Below are 26,326 nucleotides of genomic sequence, written 5' to 3'. Positions count from 1 at the left end.
CCATCTTATAAAAACATTAGGATGAATGGCTAACCTCCAAATGTTTTCTAAATAGTGGTGAAATTGTATTTAAATCAGTAAACAGATATCTACATTTTGAGAGTATTTTAATACCTCACAATGACAATTAAACTAATCAAATAATATTAAACCAGATAATTGAGGCATTCAGTCATAAAAGATGGTAACTGCAAAAATGAAAAGTTTTAAATTGTTAAATTATTTGTTTGTTACTTATAATTACTGAACACCTCAATTAATCTATATATTTACATACCTTCAGCAACTTTAAAGTTCTTTATTTTTATTTTTCTGAAGTCTATTCTTTCTATATGGTCTAATAATTCTAAATGGTTATTCTTAAGATTTTTAGTAACAGTGAATAAATACATTTGCCTATCTATAAATTTTATCATATTTGAATAGGATCAAAGATTAGATCCAAGTTCAATTGACAAAAAAGATACAATATTTATACACAACTTAACTAAAGTTGTAATGTAATATTACTGCTTTTTACAGCAATTGAATAAAAAAAATATATAGTCTTTACCTAATGAATTTAAATATTCAAAAACTTTTGCATTTGTTTTTGTTGAAATTTCTGCTTTTCCTTTTAATTCATGAGACTTAATGCCATCGCCAGCTGTGATTCTATCTTTACTAATAATAACCACTTCCTCTGAATTATCGATATTAAATACTTTCTTAGTTTTGCCCTCAATAACAAGGGAACCAAGTTTATATCCAGCAACTAAAACAAAATTATTCACGACATAAGAAACTGTTTCTCCTTAATTAAAATCAATTATATGTTATATTTATTAGTTTACTTGCATAACTTTAATTTTGAAATAAATTAAATTATTATAATTGACCAAATCATTGTCTCTGTTAATACATGCACTCTTCTGATCTATAAAATATCTAATATTATAAATCGTAATGATAAAAAGTGATTAAGGCTTGAACAAGGTATAGAATTTTAAATTTTAGCGCACTAAATAATAAGTCAAAAAGTGTAGAACTATGAATTATCATAAATTTAGTTTACAATTAAATAGTACGTTCAGTACAAGCTATCTTTAGCATTTAACCATAAAAACCATGGGTTATACTACCAAAGCTTAAATAAAATGTTATTGAAGGTGGTTGAACTATCTCTTATCAATAACAATTTCAAATATATTAATTATGGTTAATGATATCAATAATAAGCAGTTAATCTTTCCAATGAAGCCTAATGCATGGAAAAGTATAAAATAAATTAATCAAGCAAAGCATATAGTTTTAAATGATAATTTATGTAATCAATTTAAAGCATCATTAAATTGGGTTTTAAACTATTTGTAATTTAATATCAGAAATTTATATATACAATATAAAAATACATTTACTATTACCTTCCTCCGGCATTTTACTCAAAGCACCCACCCTCCACTGAATTGAAATAAAAAAGAGCTATCCTAAGACCAGTATTTAAGAAGGATCAACTATCTCTTCCCCACCACCCGGTCCTAAGGAGTGTTATACAATTTACTGCAGCCACCAGTTGATTCATTCCACTCACGTGGTTCGTGAGTTGAGTTCGAATTCGACTATAATAGGACTATAATTCTTCAACGGATAATCGTGGATTTATCGCTTTAATAGAAGGTAAGCAAACTTTTATTTTCTTACAACAAGTTGATCTGAAACATATACAAATTCCTTTCAACATGGGATAACCATTACTATCCCTACTGTTTACATTTCTAAGCGGCAATGCGCACGATAGTAATTTGACAGACCAATTAAATTTTCTTCTAATTCCTTAATTAATCGCTATATGTAATGTAGTCATGATGGCAAATGGGATGTAATTAAGAATCGTCAATAGTATAAATTGTGCTGTTTTGGTTTTCTAATTCATTAATGTATACTTTTACAGCTTTATTCAATTAAAATACGAAATTTATGTGAAAGCATGCACTTGATAAATAATAGGTTTTTCAAGGAGTGATTCTGTGAATATGTAACATTGAAAAAGTTCCTTGCTTTAAAATCAATGGATTCGGTGGATTAAATAATTTATGATTATTATTTATTTCATTCAATATGTAAAAAATTAAATTGGAAATTAATATTACGATTCTTTACAAGAATTTCAGCTATTTTATAAAAAGTGCTGTTCGAATTTTTTGGCGGTATATGCTTTTCCCGGATAGTAGTTCAGACACTACTTTTGTTTTCTGTATTTTTAGGGTAATTTAATTTTTTTGTTAGTATTAAATGGTAAATAATTTCACAAAATATTGTCATTTCAGCTTTATGATTACAATTACTACAGAAAATAATATTTTTTGTAAGTTTTATATGGAATATTTATTATATTGCATAAAGTAAATAAGGTACTTGATCACCAGTGTCGACATTTAATGTTTATTTATTTATCTCTCTAAGAATCGTATTTTATGTTTTAAGTAGTGAATTTCATATGACACTTATCATTAATGCCATTACACTTTTAAAGCTTGAATTCTTTGACAACAGAACAATTTTTGCATGCTAACAGCGTTGACAGTATCTTCTGTCAGCCATCCTTAATGATTATAGCAACTTTCAATTTAGTTTTAATTAAAGTATGATTATCTATAAAACCGCCCGTTATATATATATATATTTTTTTTTTCAGAACATTTTTATTTAATTTTCTAAACGGATTGATTGCGCAACATAATTCACCGAAATAATGCTGGTTGGTTTTTTCAATGAAGAATCCGTCAATAATATTTAATCCTTATAATCTTGTCTGATATCGTCTTAATAAATTTTTACCGAACCATTGAAAGAATAATATTAGTTGAATGTTATTCAGGACAAAATATATGAAAATTACAGATTTTCTGCAAACCATTTCTTTTTTTAAAACTATCGGATTAGATGATATTGTAAATATCTTTTTTTCGCAATCATCGTTTTATTTCTTACTGAGCTTTGTTTTGTGAGTTAAGCCTTAAAAATGGGTACTACACTAAAATGTATTGAATGCGCATTGAAGGTCAAAATGCGCGCTTTTTTTTATTTAACTCTTACCATTGGTTATTTTTCGGATATTACAGAGTATGTTAAAATTTCCATTATATTGTCCACAACGTAATTGTATATTTTTATTAACGTGTCGTTTGTAAAATTGAAGGTCGCACTGTTTGTTTTTTTAATTGATTGTATTCTTTAATTAAAATCTTTTGTAAAATTCGCATATTTTCCTTCTTTGTTCTAAAGGAAATATTGCTGAGACTTCAATCGAAAATTAGCACACCTCGTAAACTGGTAGTCTCCATTATTCCAGATACAATTATTAGAAATCAACCATGCCTTCATTACTAACGCAACGCATGTATGTCAGACATCCTTTTTATGCTAACAATATAAAAGAAATGTTTCATTTGATAAGTAGTCCATTTTTTGATATATCGATTCATTAAATGATTTAAATAATTATTATACGTGCTTTTGGTGTTCGTCTCAGGTTTATTTTATCGAGTTAGTGGTAAAAATGATCAATTGACATTTTTTTCGAAGTAGAAAAAGTAAAAATAGAATTATCATTAATTTTTGACAATTTTGTTAATTCTGAATTATAGATTCGGTTCAGGCTCTGTCAGATTTCGAAAAATCACATCTGTGTAAAAATAAAAATGATTTTTTTTTAATCAATTGCCGATTTCCCAATCAAACGATTTCAGGCAACATTGTGTAACAAATATGTATTACAGCCGTTGTTATATGCTGATCCAATACCGAAGATATCAAAAGCTTTATCAATTATTTAATCCCATATCAGGCTTTACTAAACTGAAGGTTATATCTTCAAAAATGTGATATGCTTAGATCACTGAAATTTCCTGATGAGATAGAAGGTATTTTTTTTAAAACTTGATAGATCAGAGTTTTATCTGCAAAGAACTGACTATTCGAAAATTAATTTTGATCCGAATTAAATTTTCTATATGTTTATCAACCTGTCCTTAAATTATATTAAACAAAGTTTTCTCCGATTTAAAGTTTTACTTAAATTGTTTTAGAGCAACTTTGACCTCTCTGAAAAAATCCTGTTAGTAAAATCTATAATGTACCTAAAATTATTTGTAAAATCTATAATGTACCTAAAATTATTTGTAAAATCTATAATATATCTATCTCATTTATTTTAATTTAAATATTATCTAAAATAAATAAGATATTAGAAATTATTTTATTTAATGATTCTGTAACGTTTGAAGGATTGTTTGAACTCATATCTTCATCTCTTTTTTTTTGTTTTTTCTTATTTTCTCCCACGGAAGAATATAAGGCGAATATTTATCTCTTAAGAGAGAAAAAAAAACTGATACAAATCAATTTTCATGACATCTCATTTATCGTGCCATCTACGTACAATATTTCTGACGTATCAGATCAGATAGGGTTTTTTTAAATTACGTTTTAACATATGTAGTTGTATCACTTCATAAATATATAGTTATGCAATGGACTTTACCTCTGAACATAAGTTCTTGATAGTTATAACTTCGTTTTTACAGTTCGATCTTATTTTGACCGCAACAACTATAAAATGTGTACCATTAATTGGGGAAAAGTCTAGACTTTTCTAGGGCTAGGTTGCATGGTTGAACAATCACCTCCTTGCACAACTGTTGTTCAAGGAACAGTACTTCCTAACAAAGTACAGAACCCGTGACCCTTCCTGGATTGTTGCGGTGCAGATTTTCATTTTCAATATAATTATTAAGTTCAGGACTCGTTTTATCAACTTGTTTCTCCCAACACAGCTGAACCTCTATCAAGATTTAGGGAACAATTACACGAGGAATATTTATACAATTTTTTTTTTCTGCGACCCTTTGCCTTTATTATACCAGTGAGAGAGTAGGAGTCACTGCTGATAGACTAATAAACGTTTTCTGCAGTTAACCTGATAACAGTTTAGCGAATATGCTGAACGGGTACAAATTTGTTTCCGCTTAGCGATAAACAAAAATGCCATATGTCATACACCGTGCCTCTCTCACCGGTAAAGCTACCGATATGCAACTACCATTGGGTACGAAAGATAGGCGGAAGAAAACGGTAGGTGGAAGGATTGTTGTGGGACTAGTAGAACTAATTAATTAGTTCATTGAATGGGTGCTCAAAAGAGGTACAGGAAGTGGAGAGAATGGAGGGGAGGCCCTAGAACCGTGGTTTACTAACTGGCAGCGGTGCTGTATGCGTATGGTAGGTGGTGCACAAACGAATGCTACTTTCCAAAAATCCCCCGCCCCCCAAAGAAAAAAATAGCAAATGTACAGTGCATTCCAGGATTTATTTAGCAATGTTTTTTCTTCCCTTTCTACATATTAAACTGCTCTAAGGATAATTACTGTAATTTTTTTTAGCGCGATTTTTTTTTTATATTCCACAAGAGTGCCACAATTTTTTTTAGCCCAAAAACCGTGGCGAAAAAGGATTGGGAACCGCTGCCCTAAAGTTCTCTTTTTCCGGTTTATTTAGGAAACTATGCGTCTTAGCGATAAGGACATTCTATACTGAACTGAAGTCGATAAAGTTTCTTAGAAGATTGATTCTATCCACTTTTACGCTATTGTATTTAACAGCTATTATTATAAATATTTTTCAACGGCTATCGTTATAAACTATATAGTTGTTCCTCTGAACATTTGACCCATTTAAGGAGACCCTAGCTTTCCCTTACCTAACTACCCTTACCTGAAGGCAAGGACTGACACTTAAGAAGACACAAACTCTCATGTCACAATGAACTTGGTGTTCCAAGAAAGATTTTACTAGAAGTCCTGCACAATGAAATTACATCTGAAATTTCTACAGAATTATTCTGAAGCTGTTCTTGCCAGACGGTTATTAAACTCTAATTCCTTAACTACGTGAATTTATTATAAATAGTTTTAATAATTATAAGATGTGATTTATGTATATAATCAATTTTAAATTTCAGGATAATGGATAGTAATAGTAAAAAGAAAGCGCTTACTGGATTAACACACGAATGCGGAGTGTTTGGGTGCATGGCAAGGGGCCCTTGGCCAACGCAATTGGATGTCCCTCAGGTCATCTGCTTGGGCCTCATTGCGTTGCAGCACAGGTAATACTTTTCAATTTTGCTACTAACTTTAGAGCTAAGCCAAAGGGGAAGAAGGGGGTGTGGCGGTTTGACGGTTTGGAATCCTCCCTCCGAAATTAATCGATCTTTCTACTTATTCTTTAATTGTTAAAATTTTATAAACCTATAGATTGTCATCAATAATATACTTGTTGTAAGACAGTCCGAGTAATGATAAAGAAAGGTAGAACATTTTTTTTTTTTTAAATAATTTATTTATTGTTATTAACGACTGTATACATATATACACATCAAGTAAATTTCCTGTAAGTTATATTATGACATGATACAAACATGTGGAGAATCTACCTATTGATAGAACTCCCAAAACATTTCTAAAGGAGAAGATCTCGAGGCCATCTTCTTTTCAGACGCCTAGGAGGATTATTAGGTAGTGAAGGAGAAGCCAGGTTAGAAACGAGTTGGTTTGGATGGTTGGGAAGTTTATTATGGAAGAATTGGTATCTGGTTCTGGCCAAATCGGCAACAGATGGGACATTGAGGTCCTGATGGATGATTTGATTTGTGACAAAGTAAGGAGCATTAAGGATTTTGGACTGTAAGGATTGGATTCGAGAAGAATTAGATGGTTTAGTGGAGCTCCATAGCTCAACTCCATATGTCCAGATAGACCTTATAACAGTCATGTAGATCAGTCTTTTGTAATGGATTGGAAGTTTGGACCGTTTGGACCATTTGGCTAGTAAATGTTATAATAGTCGGAATCGACGAGCAGTTTCCTGTCTTTTCAGTCTTGTATGAGGATTCCATGTCAGTCGTTTGTCCAGATTTAGTCCTAAGTAACGGATCTGTTCAACAGGAATAAGTGGGGTATTATTAAAAGATACTGTGGGGCAAGACGAAGGTTTACGACGAACGGTAAAAAGGTAGAAAATTAGCTTTAAAAAACTATTTATAAGAAAACAACGTTTCAACCCACTTTGCAGTAATTCATCAGAACTAAATGTAGATTAGGTATAAAGATTATAAGAATGTACATATGAAATTTTAAAAAAGATTTTATATACAAAAATTGAAATTAAAAAGGGAACCTGAACTTTTGGGCTCCACTAAACCTTCGAATTTCTCACGTATCTCATCCTTACAATCCAAAATACTTCGTGAAATCCTCTATACTTCTGCTTTGTCACCAATAAAATCATTCATAAAGACCTTAGTGTTCCATAAGTAACCGAGCTAGCCCAAACCAGATATCAATGCTCCCTTTACAAACTCCCTGATCACTCCACTAGTTTCTAACCGTACTTCCTCACCCGTCCCTGAAAAGAAAATGGTCTTGAGACCTTCTAATGTAGAAATTTTATTACAATTCTACCAATGGGCTGTTTCTCTACATATTAGTTAGTACTTCAGTCATTTATGTTTAAATTTCTTTAGTTTACTACGTTCCCTTTTTAATTCAATTGTTATATGTATCATCTTTTTTAAAACTTCGTATGTATATTCTTATAGCTTTATCATATCTTAAATTTTTTTTATCTTGTTCTCATTTACCCCCAATGGTATCTTATAAATAGTTTTTTTGCTATTTTCATACCGTTCTTGACCGCCTAACGGATTACATGTTACAGCCAACCAATTATCTCCCAATAATTAATATATGTTGGCATAGATAATATTATTTATAAGAACTTATTTATTCAATGATGATTTGTCGCATAGTAATCTTAAAGTAGATCCTTAGATGTACCAACCTCCTGCATCTTGGCTACGCCTATGAACTAAACTATTTCTATCCACCTCATTGTTGTTAAGGCTAAATTGCCGGCACCATTCTCGACGGTTTCGATTTTGCTGATTTTTCAAGGGAAAAAATAGTGCGATTTTTAATTAAAAATGCAAATCGTTTTCATTATCTCATGGTAAAAGAGGTTTGAACATTTTTAATTTTTTTTTTCTCTTTAAATTTGAAATCCAAAATCTTTTATTTGAAAATTTTAAAGTATGTTTGAATGAGCGATGATTTAGAAAAAAAAAATCTTGAATCAGATGTATTGTTCATTTTTCAAATCCATCCAGGGATTCAATCGGAAAGAGAAATATAGAGATCAAAGAAATGCTTCTGCCGATAATGTGAAGTCTTGGGCAAAGAGGTGGGAGTTTTTTCTTTTTTATTTGAAGTTTCTGTTATCGATAGAACCGTTGGATCGATTTCAAAACTGAAAAAATATATTGGATACAAGATTATTTTCTACACCGACCCTTAATTAAACTTTTCGATTAAAAATAATTAAAACAAATTTCAATTTGATTCTTTCGCCCTCCTTCTTTCAGAAAGCCCTGTAAAGTTGGGCGAAACGTTGGTTCACAATTAATTGTTAATTTACTATGACCGCACTCGGACCATGCTCCTTTTACACATAACAAATTTCAGAATTAAAGATTTCACATTTCACATTTTAACGAAAAAAGTTACAAATCTATTTTCCACCATTCTTCCCGTCATCCATCCACGAATTCTTACATTCCTAAATATTTTGTCCATCCCAAGCGTGACAAGATCTGTTGAGCAGTTTAGTTGGCATCAGTACATACAAATTATAATAAATTGATTCGGCCTTTGAATTGTTCAAGACTGTTTTGTTTTTTTAGTTCTATATATGCACTTCTAACTTCAATATAGTTTATTTAGTAATGTAAGTGTTGTATCGTAATCTAGGGTGTTGAAACCACCTAGAGCGATCTAATTTTGTTGTCCTCGCTTATATAGTAAAAAATGGAACTATGTATATTGTTCCTAGTTTAATGTGGTCCACTCAAATAAGGACCAGCAATGTATTTCGATTTAAAGTTTTACTGGAGATCTGAAAATCTGTTCATTCGTGTTTTTAATGTGCTAATTGTGAATTTCAACTTTATGACCTCAATGCTTTTCTAGAAATTTTCAAGGAACAAATTGTTTTTCTTTTTATTGAATACTATGTATCGTTCGAATTACTTTTGTTTTTCTTCTTTGTTTTGAATCATGATTTCACTAGACCAGTAGTTCCCTAGTGAGGTTCCGCGAAATAATTTAGGAATTATTTTCTACGTTAACTCAACACAGTTTCAATCTTACCATCTCAGATTTTCTTCAGTTTTGTGTAAGTACCTTAGCCTTTCTTAGCTTTGGCTGAAAAGACGGCATTTGGCTAATGTATCAAATAATGTATGTATGTTCTTTCACCGGAATTCCTTAATGTAGATTTTCCGCTATTTTTCTACCAGTACCAAAAGGGTTCCGCCGTCAAAAAAAGTAAAGAATAGGAGAAAACTGCTAAGAAAAAAAAATCGGCTATTTCTCGTCTTTTTTATATGTTTCTGGAAAGAATTGAAGTCACAAAGTTGAAATTTATAATCAGTAAACAAACAAAAAAGGATTTGATAGCACAACTTGTGCCACCCCTCCTGAGCACATCTTGGTGGTTAATGACTCATTTTTTGTTTATTTATTTATTTAATATATTTTACAACTGTACAAAATAATAAATACAATAAGAAAATTGGATGAATGTTTCAAACACTTGAAAATTTTGGGAAGGAACCACCCATTGGTGGTACTTCAAGCAATAATTTAAATTAGAATGTCCCGTGACCATCTTCTCTTCAGACGGCTCGGAGGATTACCAAGGATTGTCAAGGATGAGAGATTAAGAACTAATGGGTTAGTATGGGTATGGAGCTTGGAATGAAAGGACGCATATCTGTTTAGGGCCAAATCTGCAACGAATGTTAAGGCCTTTGTGGATGAGTTTATTTGTAACGTAATAAGGAGCATCAAGGATTTTACTTAGGATTTTGGATTGGATGCAGGAGGAATTTGATGGTTTAGTAGAGCCCCAGAGCTCAATTCCGTATGTCCAAATTGGTCTGATCATCATAGCGTATAATAATTTTTTGTAGAGAATGGGAAGTTTAGAGCGTTTGTCAATCGAAATCTACGAGCAGTTTCTTATCGTTTCAGTCTTGTATTTGGATTCTAAGTAAGTCTCTTGTCAAGTTGGAGTCCTAAGTATCGAATCTGTTAAACAGGCGTTAGTGGAGTATTTAAACAGGATACTGTAGGACATAGGAGGGCAGAGGTTTACGACGAAGAGTAAAGGTGATCTGGATTTGTCAGGATTTATTTTGATTCTCTAGTTTTGACACCATTCTTCAATGGATGTTATATGTGTCTGTAGAGTTTGTGATGCATTAGTAAGGTCGTTGTTTACAGACAGTATAGATGTATAATCAGCGTATGTTGTTAGGACTGTGTTAGGGTGGGTTGGGATGTCAGCTGTATAAACCGCTTAAAGAATGGGACCTAAGATACTATCTTAAGGAACACCAGCGGACTGAGAAAAGAGAGATGAGTAGGCTAGAACTCATATTAAAGATGTAAGCTCCATTAAATACTGAATTGAAGTGCCCATTTTTCAACTTTCTAGTGAACTATTTTGGTCTTTTGGATTTTCTATTACAGATTATTGTGGCCCTTGCTGAGAAGTTCAGCCAAAAAAAAAAAAAAAGAACCTTCATTATTTTAGCTTCTAGTTAGTAATTATGCCTTGAGTTCTATAGCAGGTGTCAGGTCTTACTGTTAAAATCTTCAAAAACATTTTGTTTCCCTCCCTCCTCATTACGTAATTATCCTTAATTTTGGACTACTTTTCTTCATGAGATTTGTACTTTATCCTTATAAAATTCCTTTTTATTTTTTTTTCCAAAAATCCAGCTTTTCCTTATTGGTATCCTTCTGTCAATTACCATTATGTAGAAGATATTCTTTACACAATACTTATCCAATTATTCAAATCAGCTTTTTAATTGTAACCAGAAAATATTTTCATCACGGCGGCATTTGTATCCTTTCGAATTTGAAATGCGAAATAGTTGTAACTGGAAATAAAAGATATTTGTTAGATAGGTACTCTTGTAATGTAAGAACTACTTTGAAATTCTAATTAAAACATTATGTATGATTATTCATCCAGGTTCAAACTGTTCAGCTAATTGTCTCATTAACTTACTTTTGTATTTATTTAGGTTTTTAAATTTTATTTTCATTTATTAATAACATACTATTATTTTAATAACATACTATTATTTTAATAACTCGGTAATTTTCAAAATGTTTTAAATTCATTTTGATCTGTCAAGAAATTTTCAGTTGCTCTGTAATTTTTTTTTCTCTGTTATACAGTAATTTATTTTATTTTGTTATATGTTCTTAATTCTTCCTAAAGAAATGTTCCTTCTTTTTTTTTTGTTCTTATTTTTTTACTTTGTTTTTTATTTATCTGACCAACTTGACCAGTGGTACCCAACGGAGGTTCCGCGCAACAATTTAGAAATGGATCATTGCACGTCAACTAAACACAATTTTGATCTTTACCATCCTAGATTTTCTTCAAATTTTTTACATGTGTTGAGTAGCGTTTCTTAGCTTTTGCTGAAAAGACGGATCACTTTATTTGTATAAAATGATAATTTTAGTGTCCCGCTATTTTCCTACTTCTACCAAAAGGGTTCCGCCGCCGATATAAAGGTTTGGAACCACTGGTCCAGGCTATAAGAGATCTAAATAATTAATTTTATTTCCTTTTGTTATTGATTTTTCCATTATTTACTTATTAAGTAGGAATTATTCATAGATTTTGGAAAATTGTTTACCATTTTACCTAAATATGTAATACAAAATTTATGTTTTTTCAAATTCAAGGGGACAAGAAAGTGCTGGTATAGTCACTAGCGAAGGAAAATGTTCCAAGAAGCTGAACGTAAAAAAAGGAATGGGCATGATAAGTAATATTTTCAACGACGAATCAATGCAGAAGCTTAAAGGTATTATAGTATTTCGAAACATCTTACTCACATCATGATATAAGTATAGTGCAATATTAAATATACTACCGAACGATTTGGATGCATAGGTAATCTAGGTATTGGCCATACTCGCTACTCTACCAGCGCAGCATCAGAAGAGATCAACTGCCAACCGTTCGTTGTCCACACTGGTCATGGTGCTTTGGCTGTCGCCCACAATGGCGAACTTGTAAACTCTGAAGCACTCAGAAGAATGGTATGTAAATAATTTATTTAACTTTACTTGTTTAATTTAGTGTAGTCTATATTTGTACCTTATGATAATTACTTCATAATATCATGCATTATTGATTATTTAAGGATACGGGTATTGATAGTCGTTATTTCCACTTGACGATTTTATGTTTTTTTTATTAGCATGTCATAATGGAACTGATATGGAATATAATCATTGACGTATGTAAGAAAACTATTTTGAATTCGGTTATTCAATCCCTCATCGCTTTGACTCGAATTATGCAATCGCCGATTGTTTATGACATTTCTTATCATATTATCAAAATATATTCGAACTGCTTGGTAACAAACGTTAGTGGATTTTTTTTCCAAAATTTGCATAACAAAACATTTTGATAGTTTTCAAATGTTGCTTCATTGTGAAACAGCTGGTAAAACAGGGCAAGGGTTACCAAACTGTGTGCCAAGAGTGCAGTTCAGATGTACTGCGGAAAAAATATCTAATTTCAACCTAGATTTTCCAATAAGTAGAATCGGTTTTTTAAATCGGAACATGGTTAAATCGTCATGTCCTTGCCTACGTTGCGCCTATCACTTTCAGACCATTTTTCTGGTTCGGTGTCCTTTTTTTCCCAAAATCAACTTCTTTTTCGTTTTAGTTCGTAAAAGGTACCGGAATATTTCCTTACAGCGACTAGGGTGTCCCGCAAAAAAGGTTTGAGAACCACTGCAGTAAAGCGTCAATTAACCAGACGTTGATCAACCGGAACGTCAAAAATCGGAACTAATCATAATTTTTTTTTTACGAAATTGTGATAAGTATGAAATATTCCTCAGAATTATAAACTCAAACTATAATTTGAAAATTCAAGTTATTATTCAAATATCATTTTTACATAATGCTGTTTTTTAAGCGTTTATTTTAATCTTTTCATTACCATTTTTTAGTAAAGATTCTTAACATGAGTTCTTAGAATTAGGTGGATCTATTTGTTGTTTCTAGTTGTCCTTTGACCATGAAATCCAAAACTGGATATTCAAAGTAAAAGGTGTCTCTATATAGTGTCTCTAACTCTTTCAAAATTGTATTCCCCAACATTCTGTCTTGTTCGTAGTTTTGGAGTTATTTAAAAAGTATTGAAAAAGTGCACTAATTTCGCTTAAAATTCGAAATATGCTCGAGTTTATACAAATCTTTATAAGTAACAAATGAAGGTTTTATTTATCACTCATTTACAGAATCTTTGTCCAGAAAATGCTGGTTATCCTCCAGACTGCTAACTTATTCTAGCCAGTGTTAAACTCGAGATTCATGTTGTTGATCAGCCACGAAATTAATTTCAACATCCCAGAAACTAGAGTAGGAACGTAGGATACCGACTAAGTATCGATGACGTTATTCATGCATATACCATACTGCCTTGATTTAATTCGTTGATGTAACGTCAGTTTTTTTAAACTAAAATTTCATTATTCCATATACCATGGGTGCACTATGTCCTTAGTCAACCTCCCCTCAACCTTGGCCTCACTGGGTTTTAGAGTCCTGGGAATTTCTTATTATTTCAAAACACTCAATTTCTTTATCAGACATTCACTACATCGAACTACCTATTCCCCGAGTCCCTTATGGAACCTGTCTACATCAGGGGTATTGTGTTAAATGTAAAATGTTTTATCATGTTAAATGTTATAAGTATAGCATTGTGAGTAGCGCTATTTAAAGTCAAGTTCAATGTTAAATGCATAAGACCTCCTAGCGGATTTTCTGAGCATCTTGTTTTAAAACCTTCCAAAACTTCATGTTATTGTTTACTTCTAAGATTTGATTATAGTAATTTATTAAAACATACCTAAAATATGTGAAAAGTTGAAGTTCAAAACACTAGACAAAAGAAAAATAAACAGTCTACGAGTAAGTAACCTAACACAACAAATAAAACGGTGACAAGCTCAGCTGGTCTGTTTTGCGACGTCATTCTCCATTTAACTGACTCTCAACGATGTTTCTTGTTATATCGTTTTAACATGGTAAAAGAAGGTACTATCTCCATTTGACATAAATTTTTCCATTTAACACGCTTTAAAATGTTAAACTAAAGATTATGAATACCCCTACTATGTGGCACATTCCATGACGAACAAACTAAAGTTTTGTAATTATAGGGATATAAAAGTTTCATTCTTATTCACATCTGACATGAGAAATAAATTAAGATTCCCAGAAATTTTAAATGTGGCGATAATACAAAGCACAATTATAGTACTCAAAGCCGAGACTTAAAAAAAAGTTGCATGTTTTGTTTTTTCAAGTATTTTGTTCAGGTCAGTAAATAAGTTTAAGAGTGTTTTGAAAAAAATTTCTTTAAAAACATAAACTAAAGAAAGTCAATTTTATCAGATTTTCTTTTATATTTATTCTTCCAACATGCTTGAGAGGAAATATTGCCCTAATAGGGAATATGAACCTAAATCATAGGAATCCATCGTTTTTAATTTTTGTTGAACAGAGATGATGTTGCAAAAGAAAAATACGACAGTAGTTTCAGTTCACAGACGCTTCCAATGACCTAAATTTCATTGTAAACTTTAAAAGTGGGCGAAAGCCAATGGTCGACTGATACTTGGATCAAAGATCGATACCATTAAGATATCGATAGTCAAAAGGCGACTCTGAAGATAAGGCGAAACATCCGAAACGTAGATGGCGTTGTGGTACATATACATATGAGCAAGCAAGCATTAAGGTGTGGATCATAAGGAGGGTAAAAGAAAAAATGATATTTTTCTTCGAGGCTGTAATTTAGTTTTATAAAAAAGAATGACTACATTTTTGGGGGGATTTTTAAACCATTGTAGAGTTTGCTACCACCTTTTAAACTTTATTATTATTTTTTAAACGGTCATCACCCAAGACCTGAACCTCCTTTTTCAGTTTTTTATGGTTCTTTGTGTACTGGTATTACCAATTTACTACAATTAGTTTCACATTTGAAATTAAGTACATTTCAAATTTTAAATATATTTTTTACATGAATAGATTTTTAATATCGATACCTTCTATGTAAACTTTATTGTACTCTTCCATCACTGCGTCTCCACTTTCGGCATCTCCATTTACAACTTTAAGCGAACTAGTTTTTCTTGTAAGATTTACCATCTTCCATTATTTTAGTAACATCTATTTTTAAGAAATCTGATAATAGTTGTAATAATAAATCTTGGTTAATCATTCTAAGCTAAATTAATCTAAGATTGTCAGTATCTCCAATACATCACAATGTATATTTATTTTATTAAAATGTTCTACTCTAATTATTATTATTATCATGAGATACCTTCATAACAAACTTGGTGTTTTTATCTACTACGTCACGATAATCTTAAAATACAGCTCTAAGCCACCTCAATATACATGATTGTGTCTAACACGCTGTTTGGACATAAAACACTTCTCATGAGCACCAGGTTATACCGTTGCTAATTAGTATAGAATAAATTAATGAGATGAAAGTATTGATTAGGTAACTTAGTCAATAATTTGATACAATTTTTGTGTACCAGTATCATTGAATTTTTTAGAAATATAAAAAAAAAATCGGCAATTATATTAAAATTTCAAACTCTGTTGCGCCTCCTAAAACATGTTCAAAAAATCTGAATTGTTTATGGAATTTTTTTTTATATCTTATTACAAAATAAGTGTTCTGAATAAATTCGTAATGTTAGTTTTTAAGGAGCACTCAATTGTATTATGGATTTCTATATTAAATATTGAGGATATATTCTAAGTTAATATATCATTGCTTTGCTTTAAAAGTGGCACAACCGACAAAAAAATTTTTATTTTGTTTCTAATTGGACGTATTTCTAAGACAGTACCAGTAGGTATTTCTGAGACAGTACTTTCTCTACTGGGGTTGTCCTATAGATTCTTCAAAAGCTAATAGGGTTTTCATTTAAGTAATTTCAAGCTACAAAATAAGTCAAACACGAAATAAGTAGAAACCTTTTTTTTTTTCATCTGATGTAGAACGAAATAAAGCAGCTATATACACTCCACTTAAATAAAGATTTTTTGACAAATAAAAATTCTACATCTTAACATTCAATTTCTATTTCAAAGCTTAAATTTTTCGCTGTTGCAAATCTACATTACCAATAAAAATTTAACTCATCATACTCTAGTAATAATGTATTTATAATAGTTTTTCAATAGTGGATATATTGACTTCGGGGAATGTTGTTAATAAAACTATAAAAAAAGGAAGAATTTAGATAAATTTCACACCTCATGAATGATTTTATCTCCAAAATTTGTAACTTACTCAAAACTAATTATCTCTGTAGGTCTTATAGATAGCTTTATTCACGGACATCAATTTAATTCTTTACCAATTGATGTTTAGGCAATACCGTCTATGCTAGATTTTAATGATGATTCAAATCTTAATCTTTCACTTTACGGCACTTCTTATTATTTTGTTATTATTATAGGTAACGACTAAACATTTATTTCTAATGGGTTCTATTTTTACACCAACTTCATAGTTATTAAATAAAAGTAAGAGGGTATAAAAACGAATTCATTTATTAAATTTAAATAAAATACAAAAACAAATGTTGTTTTATTAAATTTAAATAAAATACAAAAACAAATGTTGTTTTGTTATCCTAAATTCCATCATTTTCTTCTACTGTTATGAAGGGATTTCAGCAAGCTTTATAGATTGTTAGAATTTTTGTAAAGGACGAAATATTATAATTGGAGAAAATATGAATGATACCTTGCTAAGAAATAAGCACTTTAAATCTAAAATCCACCTTCGATCTCTTGGCTATTGCTTTGCTGATTACAATGTTTCTTGTTATAAGATCCAGAAAATTAATCATAGTTTACATCTAAATCCAATGAAATTTCGAAGAATTAGAACTGAAATTAGTTAAGAAAACACGTTGGCAGTCCTTCAAAATCCAAGGACGCAGATATTCCTCACATCATCAAATACTCGACATCTGTAAACTTGATTTTTGGTAGAGGGCAATGCAGGGGTTTTCTAGATGTTTTTGAAAATTATTGCAATATTTCTTCACCTACATATTTACATGAAATTTCATGTACCAATATTCTCTATCATTTATATTGTATCTTAAAAATGTCATAGCTTAAGAATCACGTAGTAAAATTTTATATATTTTACAATATTTTCGTGTGAAACGAGACTTTTTTCAGTTCATCCATGGATAGAATTTCGAATTCACCAATAAAAAATCTCGGTGGAGGATGTTCAATTGTAGTTTTGTACAGTGAAAGATTCTTAAAATTTAAGTTTTTCTTTTTTTACCAATGGTCAGAAAAATACGTGAGTTACACCTATTGTGTGTACCCAGACGTGGTTCTGTCGTGTTGAATTTTGCATAATACTGCATTAAAAAAATATCAGTCTTATTCAGGTTACAGGCATTCACGTTCTACAAAACTACTGAACTATTTTGAATTAAACTAGGTATAGTTATATTTAATTTTTAAAAACATTTTGAAAGCATTAAAAAAATTATTTAGTAACTTTAATTAATCAGATCTAATTAGAGGAAAACCTTTTCCAGTGTCGTTTTGTAGACGAATTGCACAATGTCTTCAACAGTATCATAGATCATTTATATCATGCTGGTATGAACTGAGTCATCATCCTTATGGACCTCATAAAAATTGGTGATTTTTTATTAATTTCTTCCAGACTCTATGTTAGGAAAATTCATATGAAAATTTAAAAAAAAAAATATTGGCCCTTCAAAATATACCACCTTTGATACTAGACACTTGTTACATTACACAATACACTTTATATTGCTCAATATATTTAGGGTCTTCAGCTAGTTGTTTCTGTTTTAATGGCTTCTATGATACCCAAATGCCTCCCTGGAAGCATCATATTCAATTTAGGAAGGTAGAAAAAGGAGCATGTTGTCAAACCAGGTTTATAATAATGGGATGGAACACCCTGCATAATTCTATTTGTCTGGGATATATGTGCAGAGACATTATTAAAATGGAGGATCCTTGGCCCTATTCAGACAACATGAGTTTTCCATCAGCATTTCCTTTCCTATGGAGGAATTCTTTGCAGACATTACCCCGAGAATCAAAAAAATTAAATTAAAATAATCAGTATTGTCTTGACATAAGGATGATCTCAGAGCTGACTGAAATTTACTATAAATGTTTTTGTTATGTTTGCATATATTATTTTTTGAGGAAACAACTTTTTTTGATTGAGCATATTTGTAAGGAAATGTGGAAAAGATGATATACAGAATTATGCGATTATATTGTCTTATTCTATGTCAGGAGGGATTGATATATGTCTCAGTAATTAACAACCCTACGGCATACATATAATACAGTTTGAACCAATTTAAAACTATTTTTACCTTGATTAAGACTCCCTTTATATGAGTCCAGGGACTTAATAAGTTTTGAGATTTCATCATATTTAAGAAATGATGAAAGGAAAGAAATTTAATGCACTTATTTTATTTAAATTAATAAGAAATGTAGTTGTTACAATAGACAATTGTATAATTTTGTTTTGCAATTCATAACCTAATTTAAGGTAGCCATTTTATGTTAAATTTTTACTGGATAAAATATTAAAATACATTTATCTCAATTACTCAAAAGTATTGATACTGTTTGGTGTCTTTACTTGAAATTCAGCTTTATTTTTTTTTTCTTAGTAGTTGTTTTAGGAGGAGAATATATAGCAACTTCTGAGAAATTGAAACACCTTTAAAACTTTATATATCTTTTATTTATTCATTGGATGGCATTTTGGACTAATTTTTGTCCATCTTAAAACTCAATATCTATTGTTAGACTACTCGTCTAATTTTTGATAAATTTTATTTCATCAAATTATATTTGTCATTACAATGTACTGTGCAGTTAAGGAACTGAAATTAAAAACATCAAACAATGCAGAGATGTATAAATTATAATGACAAGAATTTGTATTCTTATGAAATACAATTTATTGACTTTTAGATGAGTAGCCTGACAAAAGGATATAGTGTTCATTGCTATTTTGCATAAAAAGTTTGTTTCAAAGATGCTTTGAGTTTGAAATATCTTCTTGGGGGGTGGTGGTTATTCAGTAAGATTCGGAGAGTTCATTATAACCAAGGGTGTGCCAAACATTACACAATTAGCTTAATTTCTTCTCCACCATTGATGTTTATGTTTTTGTTAAACATTTTATGCAATATAAAGGAAAAGTTTTATTTCATAGGTTTTGTCTAGAGGCGTAGGGCTATCCACCCACTCAGACAGTGAACTGATCACTCAAGCTCTCTGCCTGAATCCTCCAGAAGGAGAAGAAGAATCAGGACCTGATATGCCAGCTAGAATAAGACATTTGATGCAACTTGCACCATTGTCATATTCCTTAGTAGTAATGATGAAAGATAGAATTTATGGTGTCAGAGATCCTTATGGAAATCGGCCTCTATGTCTGGGGAAGATCGTACCAGTTGATCATCAGGCTGGTGAGTTCTAATTGTTATCATAAAAGTATTTAATTTTTTTTTTCATCAATAAAAAATACTAACTTTCATGGATGATTTATTATTGTATAGATATATAAAAGTCAAAAAGATGAAATATTCTTAGGAAATGCATTTATCAGTTTTCAATTTAATCAAGTTACTTAAACTTCAGATCCACTGGACTTATTGTTATCATAAAATCTACAATTTATTGTTTAAAATAAAATTTATTTGTAATTTACCCAAATTATACAATGTATTGTATTTATCATGTTTCCTTAATTTGATTATATATATATTGCAAATGTAAAAACTCTAAAACTCAATAGTAATTAATTAAAAAAGGACAGGAAGTTCATATGCTAAGAAATTCAACATGCAAGATATAGAACTATTAAAAACAACTTTTGCACATATTACATTTATACCTCCTTATCTACCTTTGATAGATATCTTTTTAGATATTTATTTTTTCAATATTGTATTTACATTTAAAATGAGGCCTGACATATCAGTTTGTTTTAGCGCTGTCCTGGCAATTAACATTCAATTATTTTTTGGAACACTAATGTTTTTCCAAAGCATTTTTTTTCTTATACACACTTTTTATGATGTTGACATTTTGTTTTTATTAAATATGATTCAATAAATTTGCATTGAATCTAGATCAATTATTTTTTTAAAGAGAGATAGCGACCCAGCAAAAATTAAATAAAAATTCCAAAAATTGTTGAGATTAGGGACATGAACATGTTCACTGGTAAACCTCTTATAATAAAAATAAATTGAATTATTTTTGTAGATAATGAAGCTGATGGATGGGTCATATCATCAGAATCGTGTGGTTTTCTTTCTATTGGTGCACGGTATGTTCGAGAAGTTCTTCCAGGAGAAATAGTTGAGATCACAGATAAAGGATGCAAAACCAAAGATATAGTTCCACGACCTGAAGGCAAAGCACTAGCATTTTGTATCTTTGAGTATGTTTATTTTGCAAGAGCCGACAGTATGTTTGAAGGTAGAGATAAATCTGTTTTCAAGGTATAATAACAATTAGTTACTAATAAAAAGTTTTAATATTTGTTGTTTATGCAGGACAAATGGTATATTCAGTACGTATGCAGTGTGGTAAAATGTTAGCACGTGAAGCTTACGTTGATGCAGACATAGTCAGTTCTGTCCCTGAATCCGGTACTGCTGCTGCTCATGGTTTTTCTAAAGAGGTAAGTTAGTTTATTTCTTTAAATAATATTTTGTTGTCACATCGGATTGTGTGGAAATCACTTTATTTCACTTTCCAAAAATCATAAAAATTTATGTTAAAATGACCTGGAAAAATACTTCTGGTGGTTTAACTCACTTTTTTGCCTTCTTTCCCCTTCTACATGAAACTGTTAACAAAAGAATTTCAATTCCAAAATTACTTAATAGTCTATGCACAAATTCATATGAGAATGGTTTTTTTTTTCCTTCTTTTTTTCATACTCCGATTTCTATGGACCAAATTGGGTATCCTGTGCACAATATCTGAAAAACATATTTTTCTCTATGCTGTAGCACCAAGAGCTCAAACAATTTTCACAAAACTTATGAAAGTATTGTACTAAAAGTAATTTTCATTTAAAAGATAAATCTTCGAGAAAAAGTTGCAAGAACAGAAGACTTCCTTTACATATAACTCAGAAAGTGTAAATTTTATGGTAAACTATGTTTATATTTAAATGAAAAAGAGGCATTGGAAAATACAATTAAAAAAAAAAAGAATTGTTTAAATCATACAGCAAATATACAGCTTATTAAAGTTTGGAGCCATGTTTTAAAAGTAATTTACAGTTTCCCATGGAAACCCATTCATTTTTATATCATTCAAATAAACAATTCAAAATCTATAAATCTCCTTTAACATTCCAGATGCACATATGAAGGATAATTGCATTGTCAAATAATATCAACTGAAAAAATAATTTAATAATAATAAACTTTTAAATGACCAATATTAGTGAAGATAGGGGAAGGAATTATTTTATTGATGTTTGCAGTTAAAGTTGTAAGTAAAGTCATTTGGGTTTATGCACCAGATATTTAATATTTAGATTCTGAATCTTAGAGTACATCGGAAATAAAATTGAAACTTTTATTTATTTTTAAGAATAAATTTTTTTTCTACCATGGCTTATTCATACTTAATTACATTTTTTGTAAATTAATAAAAAAAAAAAATCATTACATTATTGTCACAAAATACAACGTTAATTTTTATTTATAGTCAGGGATCCCTTTTGCTGAAGTCCTATGCAAAAATCGCTATATTGGGAGAACATTTATTCAGCCTAGCACCAGACTTAGGCAATTGGGAGTTGCAAAAAAGTTTGGTGCAATAGAAGCTAATGTTGCTGAAAAAAAAATTATTCTGATTGATGATTCCATAGTACGAGGAAATACGATCGGACCTATAATTAAACTTCTGAAAGATGCTGGTGCGAAAGAGGTATGTTTATACATATAGGTACACATTCAATTTTTTTTCTAAATTTATTTGTACCATATTACTGTCAAAAACAATAACTATAAAAAATGAAGGATTCAGCTGACAAACGGTCTATGCAAGTTTTTTAAATTTCCAGGTGAATAATAAAAGTTGATCGCTGATTAAGGTAACCCCTTTCTTTTTAAAGAAACATAGATCACTATCTATCAAAGTTCCATCCATTGGTTTCTAGAAGAGTTCACATTAAGAGTGTGTAATGAAAGCTAGAACAAACATTATTCAGTTAAAAAAACCAAATTGCAAAACTGTAATATAGTCCATTATTCAGCTGAAATGAATTATTTAATATGAATAAGAATAATAAAGAACAAGATACTTTTTTCTGCTTAAAATTAATTTATTTTTAATTATAATATAATTACAGGTCCATGTTCGAATTGCATCTCCTGCATTGCGCTATCCTTGCTACATGGGAATAAACATTCCAACGACTGAAGAACTTATTGCAAATAGATTAGACAATATAAAACTAGCAGATCATGCAGGTAAGAGAATACTTTTGAAAAATGATACTATCCTTTTACAAATGGATTATTGGCCATCTGTTTTATATAATCATAATTATAAAAAAATCATCCATAAAGTACTGAACCCGTGGACCCTTCTATGGACTGTAGCCATGCAGATTTTATTTATTGATAAATTTCTCCTTTTGTAGATAATGGATCTAAAAATTCTAACAATTTTTTGAATAGTTTTGAAATAAATGAGGAAAAACTATTTAGGACCATCCAAAAGTATACAAATCAGGTCTAGAGTGCTATACTTAAATCATTTCTATTTAATGTTTAATCTCCTCTCCAATTTCTTTTGTTGTTCAGAACTTTTTATAGACTCATTAGTGGTATATTTGAAATGAGTATACTAGACCTTAACACCAAAAAATTTAATTAATTTAGAAAATACCTGGTTGTATTAATTGAGATGACTATTTTATCAGTCTAAATTATGGTTAACAGGCTTTTTTGGTCAATGTTATTTTTTCAGTACCACTTTCCTTGAGTTGTGTATTATACTAGTGTAAAGAAAAAAAAAGATATATTTTTTTTGTAGCTATACAGAAAATATCAAAATATTCTTTGGTGGAAGATTGCTGATTGACCGTGTGTAACAATAAATGGAATATGGTCTGGGTGAGGTCAAATATTTTATATTTGAATATTATTAAATATTTTATTAATATTTAATATACTATATTAAACATTTTATCAAAATATTTCTTGATTGCACCAAATATTATAAAATAAAAATGTATAAGGATCGTCCTTTAAATTAGAAAATTCTCACATAAATTGTTCCAAGTGTTTGACTTGATTTAAAATAAAACTCTCTGAGAAGCATTGAAAGGAACAGGCTCAAGTAAAACTTGTGTGAATATTATGAAAATAATAAATAAAATAAAAAAATAAAATTAAAATTAAAAAAAAAAAAAATTAAGTAAAATATAAAAGAAGATATTTTATTATTGATAAATAATATTGAATATTAATAGCCTTAGATTTTTGAATGACATTGTTCTCATCAGTAAATATTTGGATTAAACAAAGATCAATCCTAATTGTGTAAATATTGCTGGCAAGAATAGAAGTTTTGTATGAATATATCTACAGAAATATTTATATACCTGGAATAATCTCTGAATGTGAAATTAAACTTTTCAAAAGGATTAATTTTCTTACAATAAATCAGACTACAAAAAAAAATATTTCAATTACCCTTTAATTTTAATTTTCATGAATGTTGTTTGATTTTTTCTAAACACTTTTCTTTTAATTTTTATCCGCCATACTTAATGATAAAAAAAAAAAATGTAACTGCTCTTTAATATTTTTTTTTTAAAATAAGTTTTAATAAAAAAATGTATTACTTTGCAACAATGTTTTTTTAAAACTAGAAAACAATGAATTAGTTATAAGATCAAAAAAATAGAACTCAGTCAAAATAAGTTCTTGTAAACTATATTTTAGTACCATAAATAACACAAAAACTAGACAATGAATAAGAAAAACAAAGTATTGATACTTCTACATTCCAAACATAAATGGGGAAGATGGGTTTGTCCATTATACAGACGTGTCCTTTAAGGGGGAGAGGGGTGAATAAAAATAACACAAAAATAAAATTATATATATACCACTGAAGCTGTGATACATGGCAGATCTATATTTTTCTGCTTTGACATATCTTTATCTTTCGAAATGTCTCTAGAACAATATGTTTATTCTAATTGGTACAAAGATTTTTTTTCAATCTTAGGATGACTTGAAGCTTAAGTAACAGCATGTACTTTATTTTCAGCACTTTTCATGTTCAATAAAAATTACAATTAAAATCAAAAGTTTGATTATTTTTACTTGCATTAGAACATAAAATGTTTAAATGAAATATATTAAGAATTTTATATTGTCTAAGTTTTTTCCTCAAATCAAATGCACTAATAGTTCTGTAATGAAAATATTTTGAAATACCAAAGCTCCCTTTCTATTTATTATAATTTCTAAATAATATACATCTTCTCAGTTTTTTGTTGTTGGTTGGGGCTTTTGGGCGTAAAACCTTAAGGTCATCAACGCCCACGCGCATCTTCTCAGTAATTTGACATAAAAATTAATTTCTAATTAAATAACAACATAAATTTATAAATAAAATACACAATGTATACTATTAATAGGAATTTTTGTTAATGCTCTAATATATTCAGTAAAAACACTATTATATACTTAGAAATATTTTTCTCCAAAATGTCCGACCATTTTGGTTTTGGAATGTAAGATTTTACATTCATAATTTATTTATTATTTAGGAGTCAAAGGGGGTGATGATGACAACACTGAAAATCAAAGACTACATTTGACAATCTTTACAAGTAAACGGTGCAGTGATTTGAAAAACGTATAGAACAAAATCATTTTTGAATCATTTTCTTTAAGAATCCATCATAAATTGAGTGTCCTCGATTGGCTGTGGAGAGTAAAATGGCTGTCATGGTGATAAAGCTGTATTATTATTGTGACAGCAGGAATTGTATTATTCAAATCTAATAAAAAAAATAAATGATTGATTACAGGAGCTGACTCGCTAGCTTACCTGTCAGTAGAAGGTCTTGTTAAAGCTGTCAGGTGGAAGATCAAGAAAGGTAAAAATGATATAGGTCATTGCACTGCATGCCTCACTGGTGAGTATCCAGAACTTCCAGATTGGTGAACTTTGTGAAGAAAAAGTTTTACTTTATTCATTAAGGAATATTCTTAATTTTTTAGTTACCTTTTTATACGTTTCTTTGTTTATATTAAAAAAAATATGTAGATTATAGTAACTGAAATTTTGTATCAGTATTAACACTACGTGTTAATTAGTGTATTTGCAACAATATATTCCTGGGTTAATACACATTGAAGTGCAATATGTATAATTATCTTTCCTGTTATGTTTAAGTATAAATAAATTTGATCTGATTACAAAGACATGATTGAAGTTATTTACTTTTTGTATTTTCTTTAAAATATTTATCTTAGAATTTTTTTTTATACCTAATATATAAAATAATTAAAGATGTATTAAAAAATGTCTTGTTTATTTGTGCTGTCTTTCTATTTAAGGAACTAACCTTTTATTTTCCAATAATTGAATTTTTGTTTAATTTTTTTTTATTCAATACAAAATTTTTAGGATACAAGTGATTACAATGCCATTTTGTACAATCTGTAAGAGAAGCATGCATAAGTTGAATAGATTCATGGATTTTGTTTCATACTACTGAATTCTTAACTAATAAAAAAAAAATTAGAACGGGATGAAAGTATTCACACACATAGATGCTCTTAAGTAGAAATGAACTAACATACCAAATATTAAATATGATTTTTAGAAATGTTTCAGTACCAGAATTAAAAGCACCTCACAAGAGCTCATGAGGGCTTCAGAAACAAGTTGATTAAACTATCTAGGAAAAAAAAAAAAAGGAATGCAGACCTACATCACTTGTTTTACAGATGAAAAGTAAATTAAAACCCCAAAAGGTACTT

At 29.8% G+C, this 26,326-nt stretch overlaps 2 protein-coding genes across 2 annotated transcripts in view; one reads left to right on the top strand and one right to left on the bottom strand.

The window, feature by feature from the left end:
* The window catches only part of Paics (PAICS bifunctional enzyme), a 7,681-nt gene extending 6,161 nt beyond the window's left edge, over positions 1-1,520 (bottom strand). The window contains exons 1-2 of the mRNA XM_014415170.3: positions 1,404-1,520; positions 554-754 (exon numbers count right to left, since the gene is read on the bottom strand). Coding sequence (XP_014270656.1) covers positions 554-754; positions 1,404-1,416 — 214 coding nt within the window. The 5' untranslated portion in view covers positions 1,417-1,520. The remainder of the gene's footprint in view (positions 1-553; positions 755-1,403) is intronic.
* On the top strand, positions 1,520-26,326 carry LOC106677323 (amidophosphoribosyltransferase). The gene is made up of 10 exons (XM_014415169.3): positions 1,520-1,656; positions 5,999-6,145; positions 11,868-11,989; positions 12,079-12,227; positions 19,498-19,753; positions 20,556-20,771; positions 20,849-20,976; positions 22,020-22,241; positions 22,666-22,786; positions 25,369-26,326. Exons 2-10 carry the CDS (start codon positions 6,003-6,005, stop codon positions 25,503-25,505), a joined length of 1,494 nt encoding a protein of 497 aa, XP_014270655.1. The 5' UTR covers positions 1,520-1,656; positions 5,999-6,002; the 3' UTR covers positions 25,506-26,326.

Source organism: Halyomorpha halys, unplaced genomic scaffold (genome assembly GCF_000696795.3).
Source record: "Halyomorpha halys isolate HHAL.00 unplaced genomic scaffold, Hhal_1.1 Scaffold94.1, whole genome shotgun sequence".
NCBI classification, from domain to species: Eukaryota; Metazoa; Arthropoda; class Insecta; order Hemiptera; family Pentatomidae; genus Halyomorpha; species Halyomorpha halys.
The sequence above is the reverse complement of the archived record's forward strand: the minus strand, read 5'-3'. Positions and strand labels throughout refer to the sequence as shown.

Coding starts and splice junctions, on each gene's coding strand:
- LOC106677323 (XM_014415169.3), top strand. CDS start 6,003: ATGGATAGTAATAGTAAAAAGAAAGCGCTTACTGGATTAACACACGAA. Junction 12,228..19,497: donor CTGAAGCACTCAGAAGAATG/GTATGTAAATAA, acceptor TTTATTTCATAG/GTTTTGTCTAGAGGCGTAGG. Junction 22,787..25,368: donor AAAACTAGCAGATCATGCAG/GTAAGAGAATAC, acceptor GATTGATTACAG/GAGCTGACTCGCTAGCTTAC.